The 21,323-nt window shown below is 42.2% G+C and overlaps 2 protein-coding genes across 4 annotated transcripts in view; one reads left to right on the top strand and one right to left on the bottom strand.

Annotated features, from left to right (window-relative positions):
• LOC132379183 (tissue-type plasminogen activator-like) overlaps positions 1–21,323 on the top strand; it is a 313,799-nt gene that overhangs the window by 120,546 nt on the left and 171,930 nt on the right. The gene's annotated exons all lie outside the window — the stretch shown is intronic.
• The window catches only part of LOC132379182 (uncharacterized), a 30,611-nt gene continuing 17,158 nt past the window's right edge, over positions 7,871–21,323 (bottom strand). The window contains exons 1-2 of one of the 2 annotated variants that reach the window (XM_059946854.1): positions 17,354–18,326; positions 7,871–10,405 (exon numbers count right to left, since the gene is read on the bottom strand). In XM_059946854.1, the coding sequence (XP_059802837.1) occupies positions 7,887–10,238 (2,352 nt within the window). In that variant the 5' untranslated portion in view covers positions 10,239–10,405; positions 17,354–18,326 and the 3' untranslated portion in view covers positions 7,871–7,886. Of the gene's footprint in view, positions 10,406–17,353; positions 18,327–21,323 lie in introns of those variants that run through there. The other variant, XM_059946855.1, reaches the window with a different exon arrangement.

Raw genomic sequence — 21,323 nt, 5'->3', positions numbered from 1 at the left:
TATAGTGTTACCGAAGTTCTTTTTGTATTCCAAATAATCCCTTCCTTTGTTCCTAAACTGTTTTTTGATAGAATAGACTCTAAAATTCTATCTTATATTTGGAATAATAAAAATCCTAGATTGAGTAAACCTCTATTACAGAAATTAAAAAAGCATGATGGTATGGCTTTGCCAAATTTTAGAATGTATTACTGGGCAATTAATATTCGATATATTTCATTTTGCATTCATTATTCAGACATGCATGACTGTCCTTTATGGGTGGATTTGGAGAAAAACTCAGTGAATGGGTATTCTTTGGCCTCTTTACTGGGAACTCCTCTTCTTTTTTTGCTTTCTAAGATTGGTAGTCGAGACCTCAATCCCATTATTAAACGTACATTAAGAATTTGATTTCAGTTTCGTAGATTTTTTTGAGTTTAATAACTTTGTTCTTTCTAGTAAAATCCATCGTAATTATTTTTAAACCATCAATTTCAGATCAGACCTTTTTAATTTGAAAAACCAAATAGACAATAGACAATAGGTGCAGGAGTAGGCCATTTGACCCTTCGAGCCAGCACCATCATTCAATGTGATCATGGCTGATCATCCACAATCAGTACCCCATTCCTGCCTTCTCCCCATATCCCTTGACTCTATCGTTAAGAGCTCTATCTAACTTTTTCTTAAAAGCATCCAGAGAATTGGTCTCCACTGCCTTCTGAGGCAGAGCATTCCTTAGATCCACAACTCTCCGGGTGAAAAAGTTTGTCCTCAGCTCCAGTCTAAATGGCCTACCCCTTATTCTTAAACTGTGGCCTTTGGTTCTGGACTCCCCTAACATTGGGAACATGCTTCCTGCCTCTAGTGTGTCAAATCCCTTAATAATCTTAGAAAAAGGAATAATAACGTTTTTAGACTTGCTTATGGGGGTTTGTTTAATGTTTTTCACTCAGCTGGTGGACAAATATGACTTATTTAATGCACATTTTTTAGATATTTACAAATTAGGAATTTTTTTACGTAGTTTGCTTCCAAATCTTCCCTCTGCTTATTCACACAATATGATAGATACTCTTTTTCAGGTTAAACCATTTCAAAAAGGATTCATAGCTATAATTTATAGATGGTTATTGAATTTGCGGATGGTATCTAACGATAAAATTAAAGCTGCGTGGGAATTGGAATTTTGAGAGTCACTTTCAGATAATCAATGGGATAATATTTTTCATTTGGTAAATACATCATCTATTTGTGCCTATCATTCCTTGATACAGTTCAAGGTAGTACATCAGGCACATATGTCAAAGAATAAATTAGCCTGTATCTTTCCCAATATTAATCCTATTTGCGACAGATGTAATATTGAGGTGGCTACTTTAACTCATATGTTTTGTTCTTGTATCAAGACAGATAATTTTTGGAAAGATGTCTTTAAAACTTTATCAAAAGTCTTGAATTTGGACCTACAACTGAATTTATTTACAGCAATTTTTGGGATCACTCCACTGGAAGCAGGATGTATTCCTGTTTCTGCTCAACGGATGATAGCTTTTACAACTTTATTGGCTAGGAGAGCCATTTTGCTTAAATGGAAAGACTCTAATCCACCTACTGTTTTTTATTGGCTTACCTCCATTATGTCCTGTCTATGTTAAGAGAAAATAAGAAATTGGACATTTGATATATCCTTTACATTTGAAGAAACCTGGCGACCTTTTATTCAATATTTTTATATGGTTTGATTTATTGCTTTTCCAGTTACACTTTGTACTTTCTTGAAACTTTGGATTTGATCAGAGTGTTTCTCTTTTTTCTTGATTTTGCTCTCAGTATGGGCTGTCCAGTCCCTTTTCTTCTCTCTTTTTCTTTTTTTCCTGTTTTTTTTGTTTAGTGGGGGTTTTATGTATATAAAAATTATAAAAGTTTCTTTATCTTTTTTCTTCTTTTCATGGAATGATGAGGAGAATTGATTATCTTATTTTTATTATATACTATTAGATTCATACTATGTATGATCTTGATAATGTTTATTTTTCATTTTATATGAATTGTTATCAATATAGATATTTGAGATAATTCTCCTCTTGTTTGTATATATGTACTTTTTTAATTAATAAAAAGATTGATAAAGAAAGAAAACCAATGTCTAATCTAACTTACTACCTCATCCTGAATGCCAAGCATTTGAACCTTCTTGACCTGCCTGCCATGTGGGACCTTATCAAATGCCTTACTAAAGTCCATCTAAACAACATCCAATGTCTTAACTTCATTCACTTTCTTGGTAACCTCCTCTAAAAATACCCTACAACATTCTTTAGTAATGATCCACTACACATGAAGCCATGTTGATCAATCCATGTCTATCCGAACACATACATCTGGTCCCTTTGGATACATTGCAATAATTTTCCCTTATCAGTCTCATCAGCCTATAATTTCATGGTTTCTGTTTAGAGTCTTTTTTAAAACATCAGGACAACACTGGATATCCTCCGATCCTCTAGTACCTAGCCTTTTGCTAAGGATGTTTTAAATATCCCTGCTAGTGCCCTGGCAAGTTCCTTGTCAGGCCCTGGGGATTTACCCACCCTGATTTGCCTCAGGACAGCAAACACTTCCTCCTCTGTAATCTGTACAGGGTCCATGAAGTTGGTGCCGCTTTGCCTCACTTCTACAGACTATCTGTCTCCTGAGAAAACACAGATGCAAAGAATGCATTTGAGATCTCCCCCATCTGCTTTGGCTCCACGCGCAGATTACCATTCTGGTCTTCCAGAGGACCAATTTTGTCGCTAGCAATTCTTTGATCTTAACATACCTGTAGAATCTCAGAGGAATCTCCTTCATGTTGTCTTCTAGAGCAACGCAATGTCATCTTTTAGCCTTCCTAATTTCTTTATTACGTGTTCTCTTGAATTTCTTGTTCTCCATAAGCACCCCATCTGTTCCTACTTGCCTATACCTGCTATGTACCTCTTTTCATCTCTTAACCAGAGCCTCAATGTCTCTTAAAAATAAGGTTCTTTACCTTTTATTCTGACAAATACATAAGACCACAAGACATAGGAGCAGATCGTTTTGCGGCAAAGTTGGCAAATGATACGAAGATAGGTGGAGGGGTAGATAGTGCTGAGGATGCTATGAGATTGCAGCAGGGCTTATACAAATTAAAAGAATGGGCAAAAGAGTGGCAGATAGAATACAGAGTTGGAAAATGTATATTAATGTATTTTGGTAAGTCCTCCGGGGCCATGCCAAAATCAAGTGATTCTCGAAAGATCACGATCAATGCATTTGTTATCTCTTCAGTGACTTCTCTCAGGTCTCTGGGATATAGTCCATCTGCCCCCTGATACTCACGGACCTCTGACACACAGCAGGTATCTTACACGGTAAAGACTGAAGCAAAGTATTTATTAAGTTCATCTGCCATTTCTTTGTCCCCCCATTACTACCTCACCAGCATCATTTTCCAGTGGTCCAACACTCCCCTCCCTTTTATGCTTTATATAACTGAAAAAAAAACTTCTTGTAACCTGCTTTATATTATCAGCTACCTTACCCTCAAATTTCATCTTTTCCCGTCTTATAACTTTATAGTTATCTTTTTTTGGATTTTAAAAGCTTCCCAATCAACCATCTTCCCACTTAATTTTGCTACCTTATATGCCTTTCCTTGGCTTTTATGCAGTGCTTAACTTCCCCTATCAGTCACGGATACCTACCCCTCCCATTTGAGAATTTCTCCTATGGGACATAATTATCCTGCGGCTTGTGAACTATTCCCAGAAACTTCAGCCACTTCTGCCCTGCTGACATCCCTGCCAGTATCCCCCTCCAATCCACCTGAGCAAGCTCCTCTCTCATGCCTCTGCAATTTGCATTATTCTATTGCCATACTGATACATGTGAGTTATGCTTTCCCCTGTCAATTTGCAGTATGACTTCAATCATATTGAGATCACTGCGTCTTCAGTATTGCTTTATGTTAAGCCCCCTAACAGGGTCTGGGTTATTACACAACACCAGTCTAAGATAGTCTTTCCCCGAGTAAGTTCAACCCCAAGCTGCTCTGAAAAGCTATCTTGAAGGCATCCAACAAATTCTCAAACCCCTTGTATATTGAACTCCCCATTATAATTGTGACATTGTAGCGGTGTGCTACACACAGCACTGGAATAACAACACGCAGACGGTGAGTTGCAGTTGTGTTAAAGATTTATTCAAACTTCGCGGCCTCGCTTTTAAGCCTTCACGTTTCCACCCTCCCTGGGCAGGAATACTGTAGGGGGCGCATATTCACTGTCCCTTCCCGCGCGTGGGCTTTTCCCCTTGCTGGTGAAGAAGGCCTGGTTCCCTTTTTGGGGCCGGCCTCTCTGCTGGTGCACACCGTTTTGTGAGCCGGTTCAAGTGCGCTGGAAAGTGGGTCACCACAACATTACCCTTATTAGATGTCTTTCCAGCTCACTTTGTAATCTCAACCCCACATCTTGTCTAGTATTCGGAGGCCTATATATGATTCCCAAAATGTTGGGTTTTTTTCACCCTTGCAGTTTCTTAACTTCACCCACAAATATTCAACATTCTCTGACCTTATGTCAGCTCTGTCTAAAGACGTACTTCCATCTCTTACCAATAGAGCCACACCACTGACGATGCCTTCCTGCCTGTCCTTTCAATACAAAGTACATCCTTTGATCTTAAACTCCAAACTACAACCTTCTTTCAGCCGCAACTCAGTGATGCACACAACCTCATACCGGCCAAGCTCTAATTGTGGCACAAATCCGTCCACTTTATTCCGAATGCTATGTACATTTAAATACAGCTCCTTCAAGTCATATTACACATTACATGATCTACTTGTAAACCTGTTGGCTCATCCTCAGCTCAATTATACTGGTTCCCATCCCTCTACCACATTAGTTTAAACCCCTCCCATACAAGCTTTGTGCTTTGCATCACCAAGCATCTACACTCCCATCTGCCAGAAAAAAGTGGGATCTCCCAGTGGCCATCCACTTTAATTCCTCTTCTTTTCCCAGTCCGTCATGTCAGTCTATGGCCTTCTCTACTGTCACGATTAGACCACACTAAATTCTCTGAGTAACTCTGTAAAAGATGGAGAAGGGGTAATCTGAATATAAAGAGTAATTAACCATGTGACAGAGTGCCCTTCACAATTTTCTCCATCCTTAAGCAATTTCTATCGGAAAGTTCAATGCCCCTTTGTAGCACAAAGAGTACAGCAGCTTCTCCAACCTGAAAATGTAGGCAAAATTAGGCTATGCAGCCCATCGAGTCTGCACTGCCCTTTTAGGATATGTGGTACAAAACTGTTGACAGTACTCCGTGCGGCCTGACTAGTGTCTTATAAAGGCTCAGAATTATCTCCTTGCTTTTATATTCTATTCCTCTTGAAATAAATGCCAACATTACATTTGGCTTTGTTACCACAGACTCAACCTGTAAATTAACCTTCTGGGAATCTTGCACAAGTCTTGCATAAGTCCCTCTGCAGCTCTAACGTTTGAACCTTCTTCCCATTTAGATTAACAGCCCACACTTTTGTTCCATTTACCAAAATGCATTATCATACATTTCCCAACACTGTATTCATTTGATGTTAAGTTCCAACTACGGCTTTCTTTTTTAGTCACAGCTCAGTGATGCCCACAACGTCATACCGACCAATCTCTAATTGCGCCATGAGTTCTTCCACCTTATTCCAAATACTACGCGCATTTAAATGCAGCACTTTGCATCCTGCATTCTTTGCCCTTTTGACTTTTGCCTCTGTGGTACAATTTAGCTCTTGGCTCTTTCTGCATTTGTACCCAATCATTGGCTTGTCTCCACTTCTGCCTAACCTGTATCCCAAGATCAGCTGCACTTCCAGCAGTGCCAAAGCACTGCCATTCATCCAGTACCTGAGATGTCAGTTCAGCTCAAGCCTCATATTTTCCTTCCCAGTCGGATGTCAGTAAGAACCCAGAGAACACTCCCAGCCTACAATGACTTTGGCTCCGCAGATATAATTTGGCATTTCTCAACCAGTGATGTAATAGTGAAAACCAGCTCAGAATTTAAATCAATCACTGATTAATTAATTCATCTTTTCATAACAAACAACTCCTAGACACTAGAATACCACAGCACAGTACAGGCCCTCTGGCCCTCGATGTTGTGCCGACCCATATTGTAACGTTCTCCTTCGGGTGTACTAATAACGCCGAATTCAACGTCGAGATAAACCACAGTCAATGAAACCAGATCGCAGTAAGATTAACCATTTACTGTTCACTCTTCACATTAACATATGGTGAAAACTGTTGATAAAACAATACAAGATTGATACAGTATTTGTTCCTTCCTTAATGTCACATTTCAATTGCAAATACTTGCAAAGGTGACTATAACTACATTACACTAAGGTGCAGTATACAGGCAGAGTTTACCTGCTCCATTGACTACTTTAAATACACTTCAATGCAAACTATCTGCAACTCTTTAACTAACGAAAGCATAAACATTATCGACCGTCGTTACTTTTAACAGGATCGGCATTAACATCTTAGTTCAATATATCGATTATCTATTAACTTACAGCATTGCTCTCACTGTGATTTCTAATGCCTGCAAAACAACTTCTGCTCAGGTGTGCCTCGTGGTGAGCCCCCACCCTCGCGTTAATTTCAAACCGGTACTTTCCCACAAGACGCGGCGAAACCGGATGTGACGTCATCGCATGCCGATATATTTTACATGCAATGAATATACTTTAAACACTTCTAATTCTAACTAGAAAATACTATCGAATGAATTACTAAGCGAAAATATTATAAACTAAATAACTGTCGTAAAGACAGCACACTCCCCGCTTGACCTTCGTAAGGTCATAATGAACAGAGTACAAAACTTAGTCTCTTAATCAGTCATTAGGTAGAAGTAGAGTAACTTCTGTAACTGGCCTTTGGTAAATTTTCACATCGCCTTGGTCGGTAGACTTCAATTCGATCTTCCTGACATGTCCATCCCCGCTAGGGAATGTAGCAGTGATTCTGGCCATTGGCCAGCTGTTGCGGGCGATTTGCTTGTCCCTGAGCAGGACTAAGTCTCCAACTTGAAGATTCCTGCGGGGTTCTGTCCACTTTTGTCTCTGTTGCAACAAAGGTAGATATTTTTGTCTCCAGCGAGACCAGAGCTGATTTGCCAGAGCCTGGACTTGTCTCCATTGCTTTGTGTACAAATCCTCATCTGAGAAGTCTCCTGGTGGAGGGGGAGCTCCTGCCTTCTGCGTAAGGAGCACTGATGGCGAAAGTATGAAGGGGTTTTCTGGATCAGAAGACACAGGTTGGAGTGGTTGTGCGTTTATAATGGCTGTGACCTCTGCCATTAGGGTGCACAGTACCTTGTGGGTCCATCGGGTGCGTTGCTGCATCTCAGGTTTCCTTTTCCGGGTTTTCCGTAAGGACGTGAACCGTTTGACTGCCTGCTCTTTGTTATCTGGTGAGTGCTGGCGTGGTTCTCTGAAAGGCAATGGGGCAACCCCATTATTTGCTTCATCTCTGAAGACCTTGGTGTCCTTTGTTTTTAAAGAAATGGCATCTTGAGCTGATTGTGCAAGTTTATTTCCGTGCTCGGTTTGAACGAAAACTGACTGACCTAACGTCTCGTCAGTTACTTTATGCTTGTTAACGTCTTGTTGTGCTTCCTTAATGCACAGGACACTCGGGCAGGGTTGAAAGAATGAATGGCGGCCACCCTCTAGCACATTGGTCTTGAGTGTGTTAACCATCGGTTTGTGTACGTCTTCAGGGCACACCCCTCCTATCACCACCCAGCCTAGATCCAAGCGTTGTGCAAAGGGGGCGTCGTGTGGTCCATTGACCTGCTGCCTAACCTTGTGTACCCGGATTACATCTCTTCCTAATAGCAGGAGTATTTCCGCTTTTGGATCCAGTTCTGGGATGTGTTTGGTGATGTGGTGGATGTGGCTGGTGTAGCACCGCACTTGGTGTCGGGATCTCAGTGCGGTTATTCATGATTTCATTGCACTCTAAGAGCGGAGGGAGACAGATGACGACTTTACCATCCAGGGACTCGATCTGGATGCCTTCGGCCTTCCTTCCTTGGGTTTCCATGTTGCCTGAGCAAGTTTTGAGGTAGTATGGGAACTGCTCACTCTCAATGTTGAACAATTTAAAGAACTCTGGACTGACTAGTGAGCGATTGCTCTGATCGTCCAGAATCACATAGGCTTTGATGGCCTTGTCTTTGGCTCCTTTAGGGTACACCTTAGTGAGGCAGATCTTGGAACAAGAACGGCTTGACTGAGCTTGACCGCAAACTTCTGTACATTTCGTGCTGACAACTGTTGACCTAGAGTGAGCCTCTCCCTCCCCGCCGTCCTGTTGTGGGGGTGAAGGAGCGTTGTCGGTTTGCGGTGACAGGCCGGAATGCATGGCCCCGACGTGATCCATGCTATCACATTCCGGACACTTCACGGCGATCGTACACTCTCTGGCGAGGTGAGAGGTTGAGGAACAGCATCTAAAACATATTCTTTTCTCCTTGAGAAGGGCCGTCCTCTCTTCAAGGGGTTTTTCCCTAAACATTCTGCATCCTTTGAGGGGGTGAGGTTTGTTATGCAATGGACAATACTTGCCAGGGTCGTTGTTAGTTGTAAGGGCTTCAGTCTTGAGCACTGACACGGGTTTATCAATGTTGAAAACATTCAAAGAGGATCTACCTGGCTTGGTGTAAATCGTACTGTTTCCTGGACCCGCGAGGCTAGGGTCGTTTCGCTTCTTCGCCTCCCTGCACACAAACCTAGTGAGGAGCTCAAAGGGAGGAAATCGATCATCGTGCTCTTCCTTGTATTCTAAAGCAACGGACAGCCACCTGTCCTGCAGCCCAAAAGGAAGTTTGTCCACGACTTGTCTAATCCCGGATGGAGTATCTAGATATACTAGACCAGCTGAGTAGCCATCTTCTTTGGCGCCTTGGATCTCCATGAGTAAATCTCCGAATTCTCTTAACTTAATGTGATCTTTGGCTGACACCTTAGGAAAGTTTTCCAGACGTCGATATAGCGCCGCTTCAATAATTTCGGGGGCCCCATAGCCCTCCCGAAGTCTCTCCCACGCTTTGCTTAAGGCTAGTTCGGGTTTGTTGATGTACACTGAACGTATGCGTCTCACCTGGTCGCGTGATTCTTTCCCCAGCCATTTCTCCATAAGGTCCAACTTTTGGGTTGCACTGAGCTGGACTCCGTCGATCGCGTTGGTGAATGTCGAGTACCATGCACAGTAATTTTCAGGTTTATCGTCAAACTGGTACAGTCCCGAAGTGATGAGATCCCGTCGTGCTAAATACTGCATCGTGGGATCGGCTGTAAGCGGCATGCGGGCTGGAGAAGTACGTTGGCGCCTATATGACTGAGAGCGTACGTTTCTCATGGAATTTGCCATCCTGGATCCGACCTCTGCATCTCTTCGCATCAAACTTTGTAAGTTTGGTGTTGAGAAGTATCGGTTGTCAGCTCTTTCATTCTTGACTTCATCACGGAGTCGCGAGGGTAAATTTTCTCCCTTGTATGGATGTGATGCAATCGTGCCTCTCTGGGGATCCTCGTAGCTGGGGAAGTTATCGAATACGTATGGAGAGGAGAGACGAGCCTGCCTGTCTATTTGAGATTGTACATAGTCGCTTGTGCGTTCCAGTCTGGTCCTTTCTAAAGTAGATCTTACTTCGGTCCAATCACGCGACCCTTCAGCTTCTTCTATGTACTCTGCTTCCGCCTTGGCAGCTTCTTCTTCTCTTTCTAGCTGCAGCGCTTGCAACTCTGTTGATATTTTTGCCATTTCCAACTGGGTTTCAGCTTCTCTGGCGGCCGCTTCACTTTGTCTGGCGACCGCTTCACTTTGTCTGGCGGCCTCTTCACTTTGTCTAGCGGCCCTTTCCTTCTGGATTTTGGCTTCTCTGGTGGCCTGTTCCATTTTCAAAACTGCTTCTTGTCTGGCGTAATGCAGTCGCACCTTGGTGGCTTCTGCCTTGGCTCTTGCCTGGGTGGACTTACTTGATGTCGCTCTACTGCCCTTGTCGCTGGGCGCCATCGACTTGATCCCGGATCGAGCTGACACTGCAGCACTTGGAACACCTGATAATGCCTGGGTGGGCTTACTTGATGTCGGTTTACCGCCCTTGTCGCTGGGCGGCGTCGACTTAATGCTGGATCGAGCTGACATTGCAGCACTTGAAACACCTGATAATGCCGCTTTTTCACTGTAACGTTCTCCTTCGGGTGTACTAATAACGCTGAATTCAACGTCGAGATAAACCACAGTCAATGAAACCAGATCGCAGTAAGATTAACCATTTACTGTTCACTCTTCACATTAACATATGGTGAAAACTGTTGATAAAACAATACAAGATTGATACAGTATTTGTTCCTTCCTTAATGTCACATTTCAATTGCAAATACTTGCAAAGGTGACTATAACTACATTACACTAAGGTGCAGTATACAGGCAGAGTTTACCTGCTCCATTGACTACTTTAAATACACTTCAATGCAAACTATCTGCAACTCTTTAACTAACGAAAGCATAAACATTATCGACCGTCGTTACTTTTAACAGGATTGGCATTAACATCTTAGTTCAATATATCGATTATCTATTAACTTACAGCATTGCTCTCACTGTGATTTCTAATGCCTGCAAAACAACTTCTGCTCAGGTGTGCCTCGTGGTGAGCCCCCACCCTCGCGTTAATTTCAAACCGGTACTTTCCCACAAGACGCGGCGAAACCGGATGTGACGTCATCGCGTGCTGATATATTTTACATGCAATGAATATACTTTAAACACTTCTAATTCTAACTAGAAAATACTATCGAATGAATTACTAAGCAAAAATATTATAAACTAAATAACTGTCGTAAAGACAGCACACATATATTCCTTAAAAAAGTACTAAACCCACACTATCCCGTAACCCTCCATTTTTCTTTCATCCATGTGCCTGTCCAAGAGGCTCTTAAATACCTCAAATGTTTTAGCCTCCACCACCATCCTTGGCAAGTCATTCCAGGCACCCACAATCCTCTGTGTAAAAAACTTACCCCTCATGTCTCTCCTAAACTTCCCTCCCTTAACTTTGTACATATGCCCTCTGGTGTTTGTTATTCTGGGAAACAGGTATTGGCTATCCACCCTATCTATGCTTCTCATTATCTCGTAGACCTCTATCAAATCCCCTCTCATCCTTCTACACTCCAAAGGGAAAAGTCCCAGCGCTGTTAACCTTGCTTTGCTGCTTCTTTGTAATTAGAAGAGCCAACCAGCTCCTCTCCACCACCATCCTCCTCTGTCTGGTAGAATTGATCCTCACCCTCAACATCTTTTCCTTTGGCTCCTCTCCCTTTCTTCAGACTCCAGGACTACACATGGGCAACTGCTAGCCCCAACTACGCCTGCCTTTTCGTTTGCTAAGTAGAACAGTTCATGTTCCAAGCCTTCCCAGCTCTTCCCTCTGCTACATTGCCGACTTTATTGTTGCTGCTTAATGCACTGATGCTGAGCTCATTAATGTTGCCTCTAACTTCCACCCTGTTCTTAAATTCACATGGTCCATTTCTGATATGTCCCTCCCCTTTCTCGATCTCTGTGTCCCCATCTCTGGAGACAAATTGCCTTCCGCCATCTCTTGTAAACCTATTGAACCCACTGTTTAGCTCCCCACCCTGTCTCCTGTAAAAATACAATTCCCTTTTCTCAGTTCCCTCATCTCAGCTGCCTCTGTTGACTGGATGTGGATTTCCTTTCCAGGACAGTAGAGGTCCTCGTTCTTCAAAGAACGGTATACGTCTTCCTCCACCATTGATGCTGCCCTGAATAGGCAATTGCGGCAATTGACTAGCTTTAATCTTCTCTTCAATCTCCAAGCAGAAAAGGAAACATCTGTCGATCTTAACAGGAAGCCACCCTCTCCATTGTCATCACATCTAATTTGCTGAAAGACAAAACTAGCAGCATTATTTTACCAGCTCGCCGCATCCCATTCACTTTTTGTTCCCTAAAACTCAGCCACAAGAGTATTGACTTTCTGCAAACTATTTCAGTTGATTAATATATACCAGTTAGGAGCGATGTGGACTCGATACCCTGATGGTCTGACTCTGTTAGATTATCATACTGCCTGACAAATCTTGGAGGTATAAAGGAGCCTGGTTTGTGTGCAGCTATTATAATTTTCAAAATCATCAGCTTTGTCTGGAAAAACCAGTGTGCTGTTTGATGCTGTTTATTTCATTCAATATTATGGGCTGGAAAAGGAAGGATGAGAAAACTATGGACAAGATGGATCACACCACAGTTTTCCGAAAGATGTAAGTGAAAAGATTGTAGAAGCAATCTTTCGAGAATTGATACATTCTGTAGTTGTTCCATTGGACTGGAAAATCGCAGATGTCACTGTGGTGAACTACATATACCTGTCTGGACACACCCCCTGCTGACTGCTCCTGTGGCCCCTCCCACAGACCCCGGTATAAAGGTGATTGAGGCCTGAGCCCGGCCCTCAGTCTCCAGGATGTAGTATGGTGGTCAACTACTGCTTGTTCTTTCTTCCAGTCAATAAAAGCCGATATCAGAAGGCATTCGATAAGGTGCCACATAGGAAATTGGTGAGTAAAATCAGAGCTCATGGCATTGGGGGCAGGGTTTCAACATGGATAGAAAACTGGTTGGCAGATAGAAAGCAAAGGGTAGCAGTGAATGGGTATTTCTCGGACTGGCTGGAGGTGACTAGTGGGGTACTACAGGGCTCTGTATTGGGACCACAGCTCTTTACGATTTATGTCAACGATTTAGATGAGGGCATTGAAAACTATATCAGCAAGTTTGCTGACGATACTAAACTGCGTGGCAGTGTGACATGCGAAGAGGACGTTAGGAGAATACAGGGAGACTTGGATAGGCTGGGTGAGTGGGCAGATACTTGGCAGATGTCATTCAATGTGAATAAATGTGAAGTTATCCACTTTGGAAGCAGGAACAAGAGGGCAGAGTATTGTCTGAATGGTGTAGAGTTAGGTAAGGGAGAAATGCAAAGAGACCTGGGAGTCCTAGTTCATCAGTCAATGAAGGTGAATGAGCAAGTGCAACAGGCAGTGAAGAGGGCAAATGGAACGTTGGCCTTTATTACAAGGAGAATTGAGTACAAGAGCAAGGATGTCCTTTTGCATTTGTACAGGGCCCTGGTGAGCCCACACCTGGAATATTGTGTACAGTTTTGGTCTCCAGGTTTGAGGAAGGACATTCTGGCAATTGAGGAAGTGCAGCGTAGATTCACTAGGTTGATTCCTGGGATGGCAGGGCTGTCTTACGCAGAGAGATTGGAGAGATTGGGCTTGTACACACTGGAATTGAGGAGATTGAGAGGGGATCTGATTGAAACGTTTAAGATAATTAAAGGATTTGATAGGATTGAGGCAGGAAATATATTCCAGATGTTGGGAGAGTCCAGTACCAGAGGGCATGGATTGAGAATAAGAGGTCAGTTATTTAAAACAGAGTTGAGGAAGAGCTTCTTCTCCCAGAGAGTTGTGGAGGTGTGGAATGCACTGCCTCGGAAGACGGTGGAGGCCAATTCTCTGGATGCTTTCAAGAAGGAGCTAGATAGCTATCTGATGGATAGGGGAATCAAGGGATATGGGGACACGGCAGGGACTGGGTATTGATAGTGAGTGATCAGCCATGATCTCAGAATGGCAGTGCAGACTTGAGGGGCCGAATGGTCTACTTCTGCACCTATTGTCTATTGTCTATTATCTTGCCTTCACGTCTCAGAGAGAGTTATTGATGGTGCATCAGTCACACACTTACAAAAGGCAAAAGACAGGAAATTATAGGCCAATTAGCCTAACATCAGTGCTTGGCAAGATATTAGAGTCCATTAATAAGGAGGAAGTTTTGAGGTACTTGAAGGCACATAATACAAATGGCAAAAGTCAGCAGAAATGTTGCCTGACAAATCTGTTGGATTTCTCTGAGAAAATAATAGACAAGATAGATAAAAAAAGAGTCAGTGAATGTTGTTTATTTTGGATTTTCAGAAAGCATTTAACAAGGTTACGTACATGAGGCTGCTAAACAAGATAAAAGCCCATAGTATTTCAGGAAAGATACTGGCATGGATAGATGATTTTCTGAGTGTGATAAGCAAAGAGTGGAAATGGGGGTGGGGGGCATGGTTGGACCTTTCTAACAATGCGTTGGTGAATATTGCTATTCTGCAAGGTTCAGTGTTACGTCTGCTAATTCCCATGTTATATGTTAATAATCCAGATGGTAGAATTGAAGCTACGCTTGTGGATGTCAAGTCACTTTTTATTGTCATTTCGACCATAACTGCTGGTACAGTACACAGTAAAAACGAGACAACATTTTCAGGACCATGGTGCTACATAAAACAGTACAAACACTACACTGAACTACGTAAAAACTACACTAGACTACAGACCTAGGGGGAGTATGGTCACACACGTTTGAAAAATGAATAAAAGCATTGTCTATTTTCTAAACTGGGATAAAATTCAGAAATCAGGGATGCAAAGGAACTTGGGTACAATTGATTTTCAAGCATGAACAAATGGCTTATTAGTCCATGAACCAAATATTTTGGCCTTTATAATCAATCATTCCTCTTCGATGGGATTCACGAATTAAAAGTTCCTTCGTTTGAAGTTCATGTAAACAGACTATGACCGATCTGGGTCTTTCCCCTGGAGCAGGCTTAGGAACCAACAATCTACGTGCTCAATCAACCATAGGCAAAGACAACAAAATTTCAGGAAATAATTCTGCCAAAAAACTTGCCAAGAATTCCATAGGCTGATCACCTTCAGTTAACTCTTCAAGGTCCAGAATTTGTAGGTTGTTTCTTCTGCTTCTGTTTTCTAAGTCGATAAACTTCTGCATTAATTTTTCATTAGCCTTTGATTGCTTTTTACAAAGCTTTTGTAAGTCATACGTTTTCGCATCCAAAATCATCAGTGTTGCTTCATTATCTTCAATTCGTTTATCATGTTCAACTAATGTTTTTTGAAGAGAATCCAATTTTGCATCCACCTGTTTAATTTCAGATCTGAACTGCTGAAATTGTTGCTGGAACTCCTCAAAGGATTCTTTTCTCTGTCTTTGAAGCAAATCCATAATAGATTCCAAAGATGCAGTAGGATCCTCTTCTTTTCTAGTACCTTTGGCACTCCTTGTAGTCCAAGTGAAGCAATATCAAGTTTAAGAATAAGATTTCAAAATGCATTGGAAACAGTAAAGTAAATAAAATAGGAGCAACTTCAGAAAGCTGCTACTCCATCAGCGACCAACAGGAAGTCTGAGAATCAGATTTTAAAACTAAGCTGGTAGAAGTATTTGATCACTAGGCCCTAAAATATACCGAACCATATTCTTTGGAGACTGTCCTGGAAAGGCATGGCCTTTAGAAGTCAAAGTCATGTGCAGTTTGAATGCTTGCTCTTGTAGAACTGTTGCAGTGAGCAACAGGAGTGGACCCAAGTGCAGGACACAGGCATGGAGAGCGGATTAGGATTCTTACGCAGACTTGAACGTTGACTTGGACTCGGAGCCTGGACTTGGACTTGAATTGGACACCAAACCTGGACTCAGAACTTGGACACCGAGCCCGGACTTGGAACTTGGACATGGAGACAGCAACATCATACAAACACAGATGACTCGTATCTTGGCTTGGAGGAGCGGCAAATGGCCAGCAACCCTCAGCTGGACACGAGATGACAAAACCAAACAACAACAGACAATTTGTATCTTGACTTGTAAGATGGTCCCTATTTTTGGCGGCCCAGAATGAGCATTGCCGCAGAGCACTGGAGGCTCAGGTGACGGTCCAGAATTCTTGATGGACTGGAACCTACATTGCCGCTCTGGCTGAGGTGATGGTCCAGCACTGAGTAGATGTAAGCAGGAGTTTTATGCTGCCAGTTTGGAAGAGGATCAGGTGCCCTAATCAAGGAACCTGGTAGACAATGGGGAAAAGGAAATTAACTGAAATGAGGAGTCAATGGACAGGTACGTGACAGTATCCCCCCCCCCCCCCCCGCAATGGGAACCTCCAGGCGATCCAACAGGCTTGCCCGGATTTTCAATGACCCAGGTGGGTGGGGGGGTGGTTTGGCAGGAGGGGACTCTGGTTAGTGAGAGTTTGTAAGACAGTGCCTGTGTCCACTGGGTCTGTGTTTGGTTGGTCTGTTCTGTTGCAGGGAGCGGCAGGAACGGACCCAAGTGCAGGATACAGGCACGGAGAGTGGATTAGGATTCTTATGCGGACTTGAACGTTGACTTGGACTCAGAGCCTGGACTTGGACTTGACTTGGACTCAGAGCCTGGACTTGGACTTGATTTGGACACCGAGCTGGGACTCGGAACTTGGACACGGACATGGAGCTTGGACTTGGACTTGGAGACGACAACACCATGCAAAGACAGATGATTCATATCTTGGCTTGGAGGAGTGGCAAACAGCCAACAATCCTCAGATGGACACGAGAAGACAGAACCAAACAACAACAGACAGTTCGTATCTTGGCTCGGGAGATGGTTCCTATTCTCGGTGGCCCAGAATAAACGTTGCGCAGAGCCCTGAAGGCTCAGGTGACGGTCCAGAATTCTTGGCGGCCCAGAATAAACGTTGCGCAGAGCCCCGGAGGATCAGGTGATGGTCCAGAATTCTTGGCGGCCCAGAATAAACGTTGCGCAGAGCCCTGAAGGCTCAGGTGATGGTCCAGAATTCTTGGCGGCCCAGAATAAACGTTGCGCAGAGCCCCGGAGGATCAGGTGACGGTCCAGAATTCTTGGTGGACTGGAACCTACATTGCCACTCTGGCTCAGGTGATGGTCCAGCACTGAGTAGATGTAAGCAGGAGTTTTATGCTGCTGGATTGGATGAGGATCAGGTGCCCTAATCAGGGAACCTGGTAGACAACGGGGAAAAGGGAATTAACTGAAATGAGGAGTCAACGGATTGGACCGTGACAAGAACAGGGATATGCAATACATGAACGACATTTGTTAGTGGTCTTCTCAGGATTGCACTTATATAGAAACATAGAACATAGAAAACACAGCATAATACAGGCCCTTCGGCCCACAATGTTGTGCCGAACATGTCCCTAACTTAGAAGTTACCCATAGCCTTCTATTTTTCTAATCTCCATGTACCTATCCAAAAGTCTCTTAAAAGACCCTATCGTATCCTCCTCCATCACCATTGCTGGCAGCCCATTCCACACAGTCACCACTCTGAGTAAAAAACTTACCCCTGACATCTCCTTTGTATGTACTCCCCGGAACCTTAAACCTCTGTCCTCTTGTGGAAACCAGAAGGAAAAAGCCTCTGACTATCCACATGATCAATGCCTCTCATCATCTTATACATCTCTATCAGGTCACCTCTCATTCTCTGTCGCTCCAGGGAGAAAAGGCCGAGTTCACTCAAACTATTCTCATAAGGTATGCTCCCCAATCCAGGCAACATCCTTGTGTTACGTACTAGTGACACATGACAGTGGTACCCTTGTCATGTGACTGGGGTTGAAGCTATACTGGACTTGAGGTAATGGTCTTGTGATGGTGGAGTGACGTAATTTTCCTGCCAGTAGAGATAATGTGACAGGTTTTTTTTACAGGTTATAAAAGGAAGACCCCACCCTGTGAGGGGGGGCAGTTCGTGGCGGGATTTGCCATGTTGACTTCATGCCACTGCGTGATTTAATGTGATGACGCAGTTTAGTTGAAAGATGAAGTTTTATCTAATGCCTAAAGTTTAAAAGGTCATTGCCAGCAGTTTCTTTACAATACTGCTAGTTGAGAATCAGTGGAGAGTGAAGATCGGAGTTCGGGAGTTAAAGATTGAGGAGAATCGATTTACGACGGTGAAACGGGTTCAACCTTGTTTAATCCTTATTCGGAAGGAATTCGTTGACTGTTCTCATGTTAATCTCTGCGGGATAGCAGAAAAGATTGAGGACAGTGATAAAGGAAAGGTCAGTGCCTTTAAGCCGTTACGTTTCATAAATTCTTCGTGGGAAAGAGTTCGACTTCGGGGACTGAAGCAAAGCGACGTGAAAGAGAATTTAAATCATCTTAAAAAGTCTCTCCCTTAAATGGACTGTGAGCATTTTGAACTTTTGGCAATACTACTTTAAACAACTGTTTTTGCAACATCGCTTTAAGAACTGTTTAAACTGCCGCACAGCAGCTGATTTCCGGTTACGTTAGTGTTTATTTACTTTTGCGGGGTTTGTTTACAGTGTTTAATAAACATGTTATTTGTTGTAACGACCCTTGCCTAACTCATATATTTATTGTTGCCTGAATACGTAACATAAATATGGGGGCTGCGTCCGGATTGGATTGTTTGAGTTTAAATGCTTGTTGAATTTTGAGTCGGTGTTTTGGATAAGGGGAATACACGATTCTTTTGTTTGATTGGTGTGAGTGGTATTCGGCAACAATGAGTATTGATGAGTTTCTGGCTTTGCCAGGCGCAGCGTTGTTAGCGCAGGCGGAAAGAACTGAGGTATCTGAGATAGCTAGTAAATTGCAACTTAAAGGTATTTTGCAGACTACATCTAAGGCTGTTATACAGAGAAAAATCGTGTCACACTGTGTGAATTCGGATGTTTTTGATGAATCGATTTTAGGGTCATTTCCAATAAGTAATCTGGAGATGCAGTTGCAAATCGAACAAATGAGGTTGGAACGAAGTTAAGCAGAATTGGAGCGTTGTAAGTTAGAAGCTGATCAAAAGAAGAGGGTATTTGAATATGCAATGTCGGAATTAAGGTCTGGGAATTAGTCTTCTGGTTCTAGAAAACCGTTTGTTGCTAGACAAGAAATTAAATTGGTCCCTCCATTTAGTGAAACAGAAGTGGAAAGATATTTTCAACATTTTGAAACTATTGTTCGGATGTCAGAGTGGCTGAGAGATAAATGGTCAGTGTTGTTACAGAGTGTAATTAAAGGTAAAGTACAACAAGTTTACACAGCTTTATCTGCTGCGCAAGCACTTGATTACGATATTGTGAAAATGCATATTCTGAAAGCATACGAATTAGTCCCAGAAGCTTATAGGGAAAGATTCAGAAGTTTGAAAAAGTCTGTGGAAAAAACTTACGTGGAATTTGCCTATGAGAAAGCTGTGTGTTTTGAGAGATGGGTTTCTTCTAAAAATGTAAATGGGGACTATGATACATTGAGAGAGCTGATTTTAATGGAGGAATTTAAAATAAGCATTCCTGTTGAAGTAAAGACCTACTTAAATGAGAGGGATACTGATAAATTGCAGGAATGTGCTAGATTAGCTGATGAGTATGTTTTAATCCATAAGAATAAATTTCCTCAGGGCAGAATTTTTAAGAGGAAAAATAACACGGAGACTCAAGGTAAATCAGAAATTAAATCAGAAGTTAATGAGAAAGGTAAAGAGGAAGGAAAACCTGTGAAGGAAAGACAGTTTGGTCTTATTTGTAACTATTGTAAGAAGCCTGGCCATGTAATAGCTAACTGTTTCAGATTGAAAAAGAAGGAGAAGGAAGCAGTTCCAGATGCTTGTGTGCAACATACTGAAGCACCTGTAAAGTTACAGGGTTTGATAAACACAAATGAGGCTTTTTTAGAGTCTGACCAAGTTAAAAAGGGATATGATCATTTTATAACTGAAGGGTTTGTATCCTTGAAAGAAGGATCTACTCTGGTGCCAATAAAAATCCTTAGGGATACTGGAGCTTCTCAATCACTGATGTTAGACAGTGTGTTGAAGTTTAATGAAGAGTCGGATACTGGTGAGGTAAATTACATAAGAGGTGTTGGGAGTGATTTTACGTCTGTACATTTACATAAAGTAAATTTAAAGTTAGGGTTAGTTACAGGATTTGTTAAAGTAGGATTACAGCATAGCTTACCTGTGAAGGGTATTTCTTTATTGTTCGGTAATGACTTGGCAGGTGGACAAGTTTTTCCTGAAGTGCATTTGTCAATGGAGTCAGAGGAACCAGAGTTGAATTCTAACACAGATTCTTCCTGTGTTGTGACTAGAGCTATGGCTAAAAAGATTGATGCACAGAATGAGGTTGTTACTCAGGACTGTTCAACTCAGGATTCGAGTTTTGAGGATGTGTCAGAGACTTTCTTACCTTTGTTGTTTGAACAAGATTCTTGGAGTAAGTCTGACTATGAAGATTTATCTGTCTCAGAAGGAGATGATAGCAGAGCAGAATAGAGACTCTGAGATTATAAAATTAAGAGAACAAGCTTTACTAGGTAGTGAAATTGAGAAGGTGCCAGTAGGATATTACTTGGAAAAAGGAGTGTTGATGAGGAAGTGGAGATCGCCTACAATTCCTGTAAGTGAGGATTGGAATGTTGTTTACCAGGTAGTTGTCCCGAAAGTTTATCGAAATGAGATTTTGACCTTAGCTCATAGTGTGCCTTTAGGTGGACATCAAGGGGTAAGGAAAACTGTGGACAAGATTTAAAAACATTTTTACTGGCCTGGTTTAAGAAAAGATGTGGCGATGTTTTGTAAAACGTGCCATACTTGTCAAATTGTGGGTAAACCAAATCAGGTTACACCAGTAGCTCCATTACAACCTATTCCAGCATTTGGTGAACCGTTTTCTAAAGTTATTGTAGATTGTGTTGGTCCATTACCAAAGACAAAAACTGGTTATCAATATTTGTTGACTATCATGTGTACTTCGTCTAGGTTTCCAGAGGCAGTGCCACTTAGGAATATAAAAGCTAAAACTGTGACAAAGGCCCTTATAAAATTCTTTACTTATTTTGGATTACCTAAGGAAATACAAACTGATCAAGGCAGTAATTTTATGTCTGGATTGTTTCAACAGATAGTTTATAAATTGGGAGCTAAGCAAATCATTTTGTCTGCATACCATCCAGAGTCTCAAGGTGCCTTGGAGAGGTTTCATTCTACCCTCAAGAATATGATTAGGACATATTGTGTGGGAAATGAAAGTGACTGGGATGAGGGTATAAACTTACTTTTATTTGCAGTAAGGGAATCGGTACAGGAATCTTTAGATTTTAGTCCATTTGAACTTGTGTTTGGGCATAGAGTTAGAGGACCTTTAGCTTTATTGAAAGAACAGTGGGTTAGCAAGGAAGTACACACTAATTTGTTGTACTATGTTTTGAAATTTAAGGACAGGTTACATAAAGCTTGTAGCTTAGCCACGGAAAATTTAAAGTTGGCTCAGGAGAAAATGA

The sequence above is a fragment of the Hypanus sabinus genome, chromosome 21 (genome assembly GCF_030144855.1).
Source record: "Hypanus sabinus isolate sHypSab1 chromosome 21, sHypSab1.hap1, whole genome shotgun sequence".
Lineage (NCBI taxonomy): Eukaryota > Metazoa > Chordata > Chondrichthyes > Myliobatiformes > Dasyatidae > Hypanus > Hypanus sabinus.
Note: the sequence above shows the minus strand (reverse complement) of the source record. Positions and strands in the feature narration are given on the sequence as shown.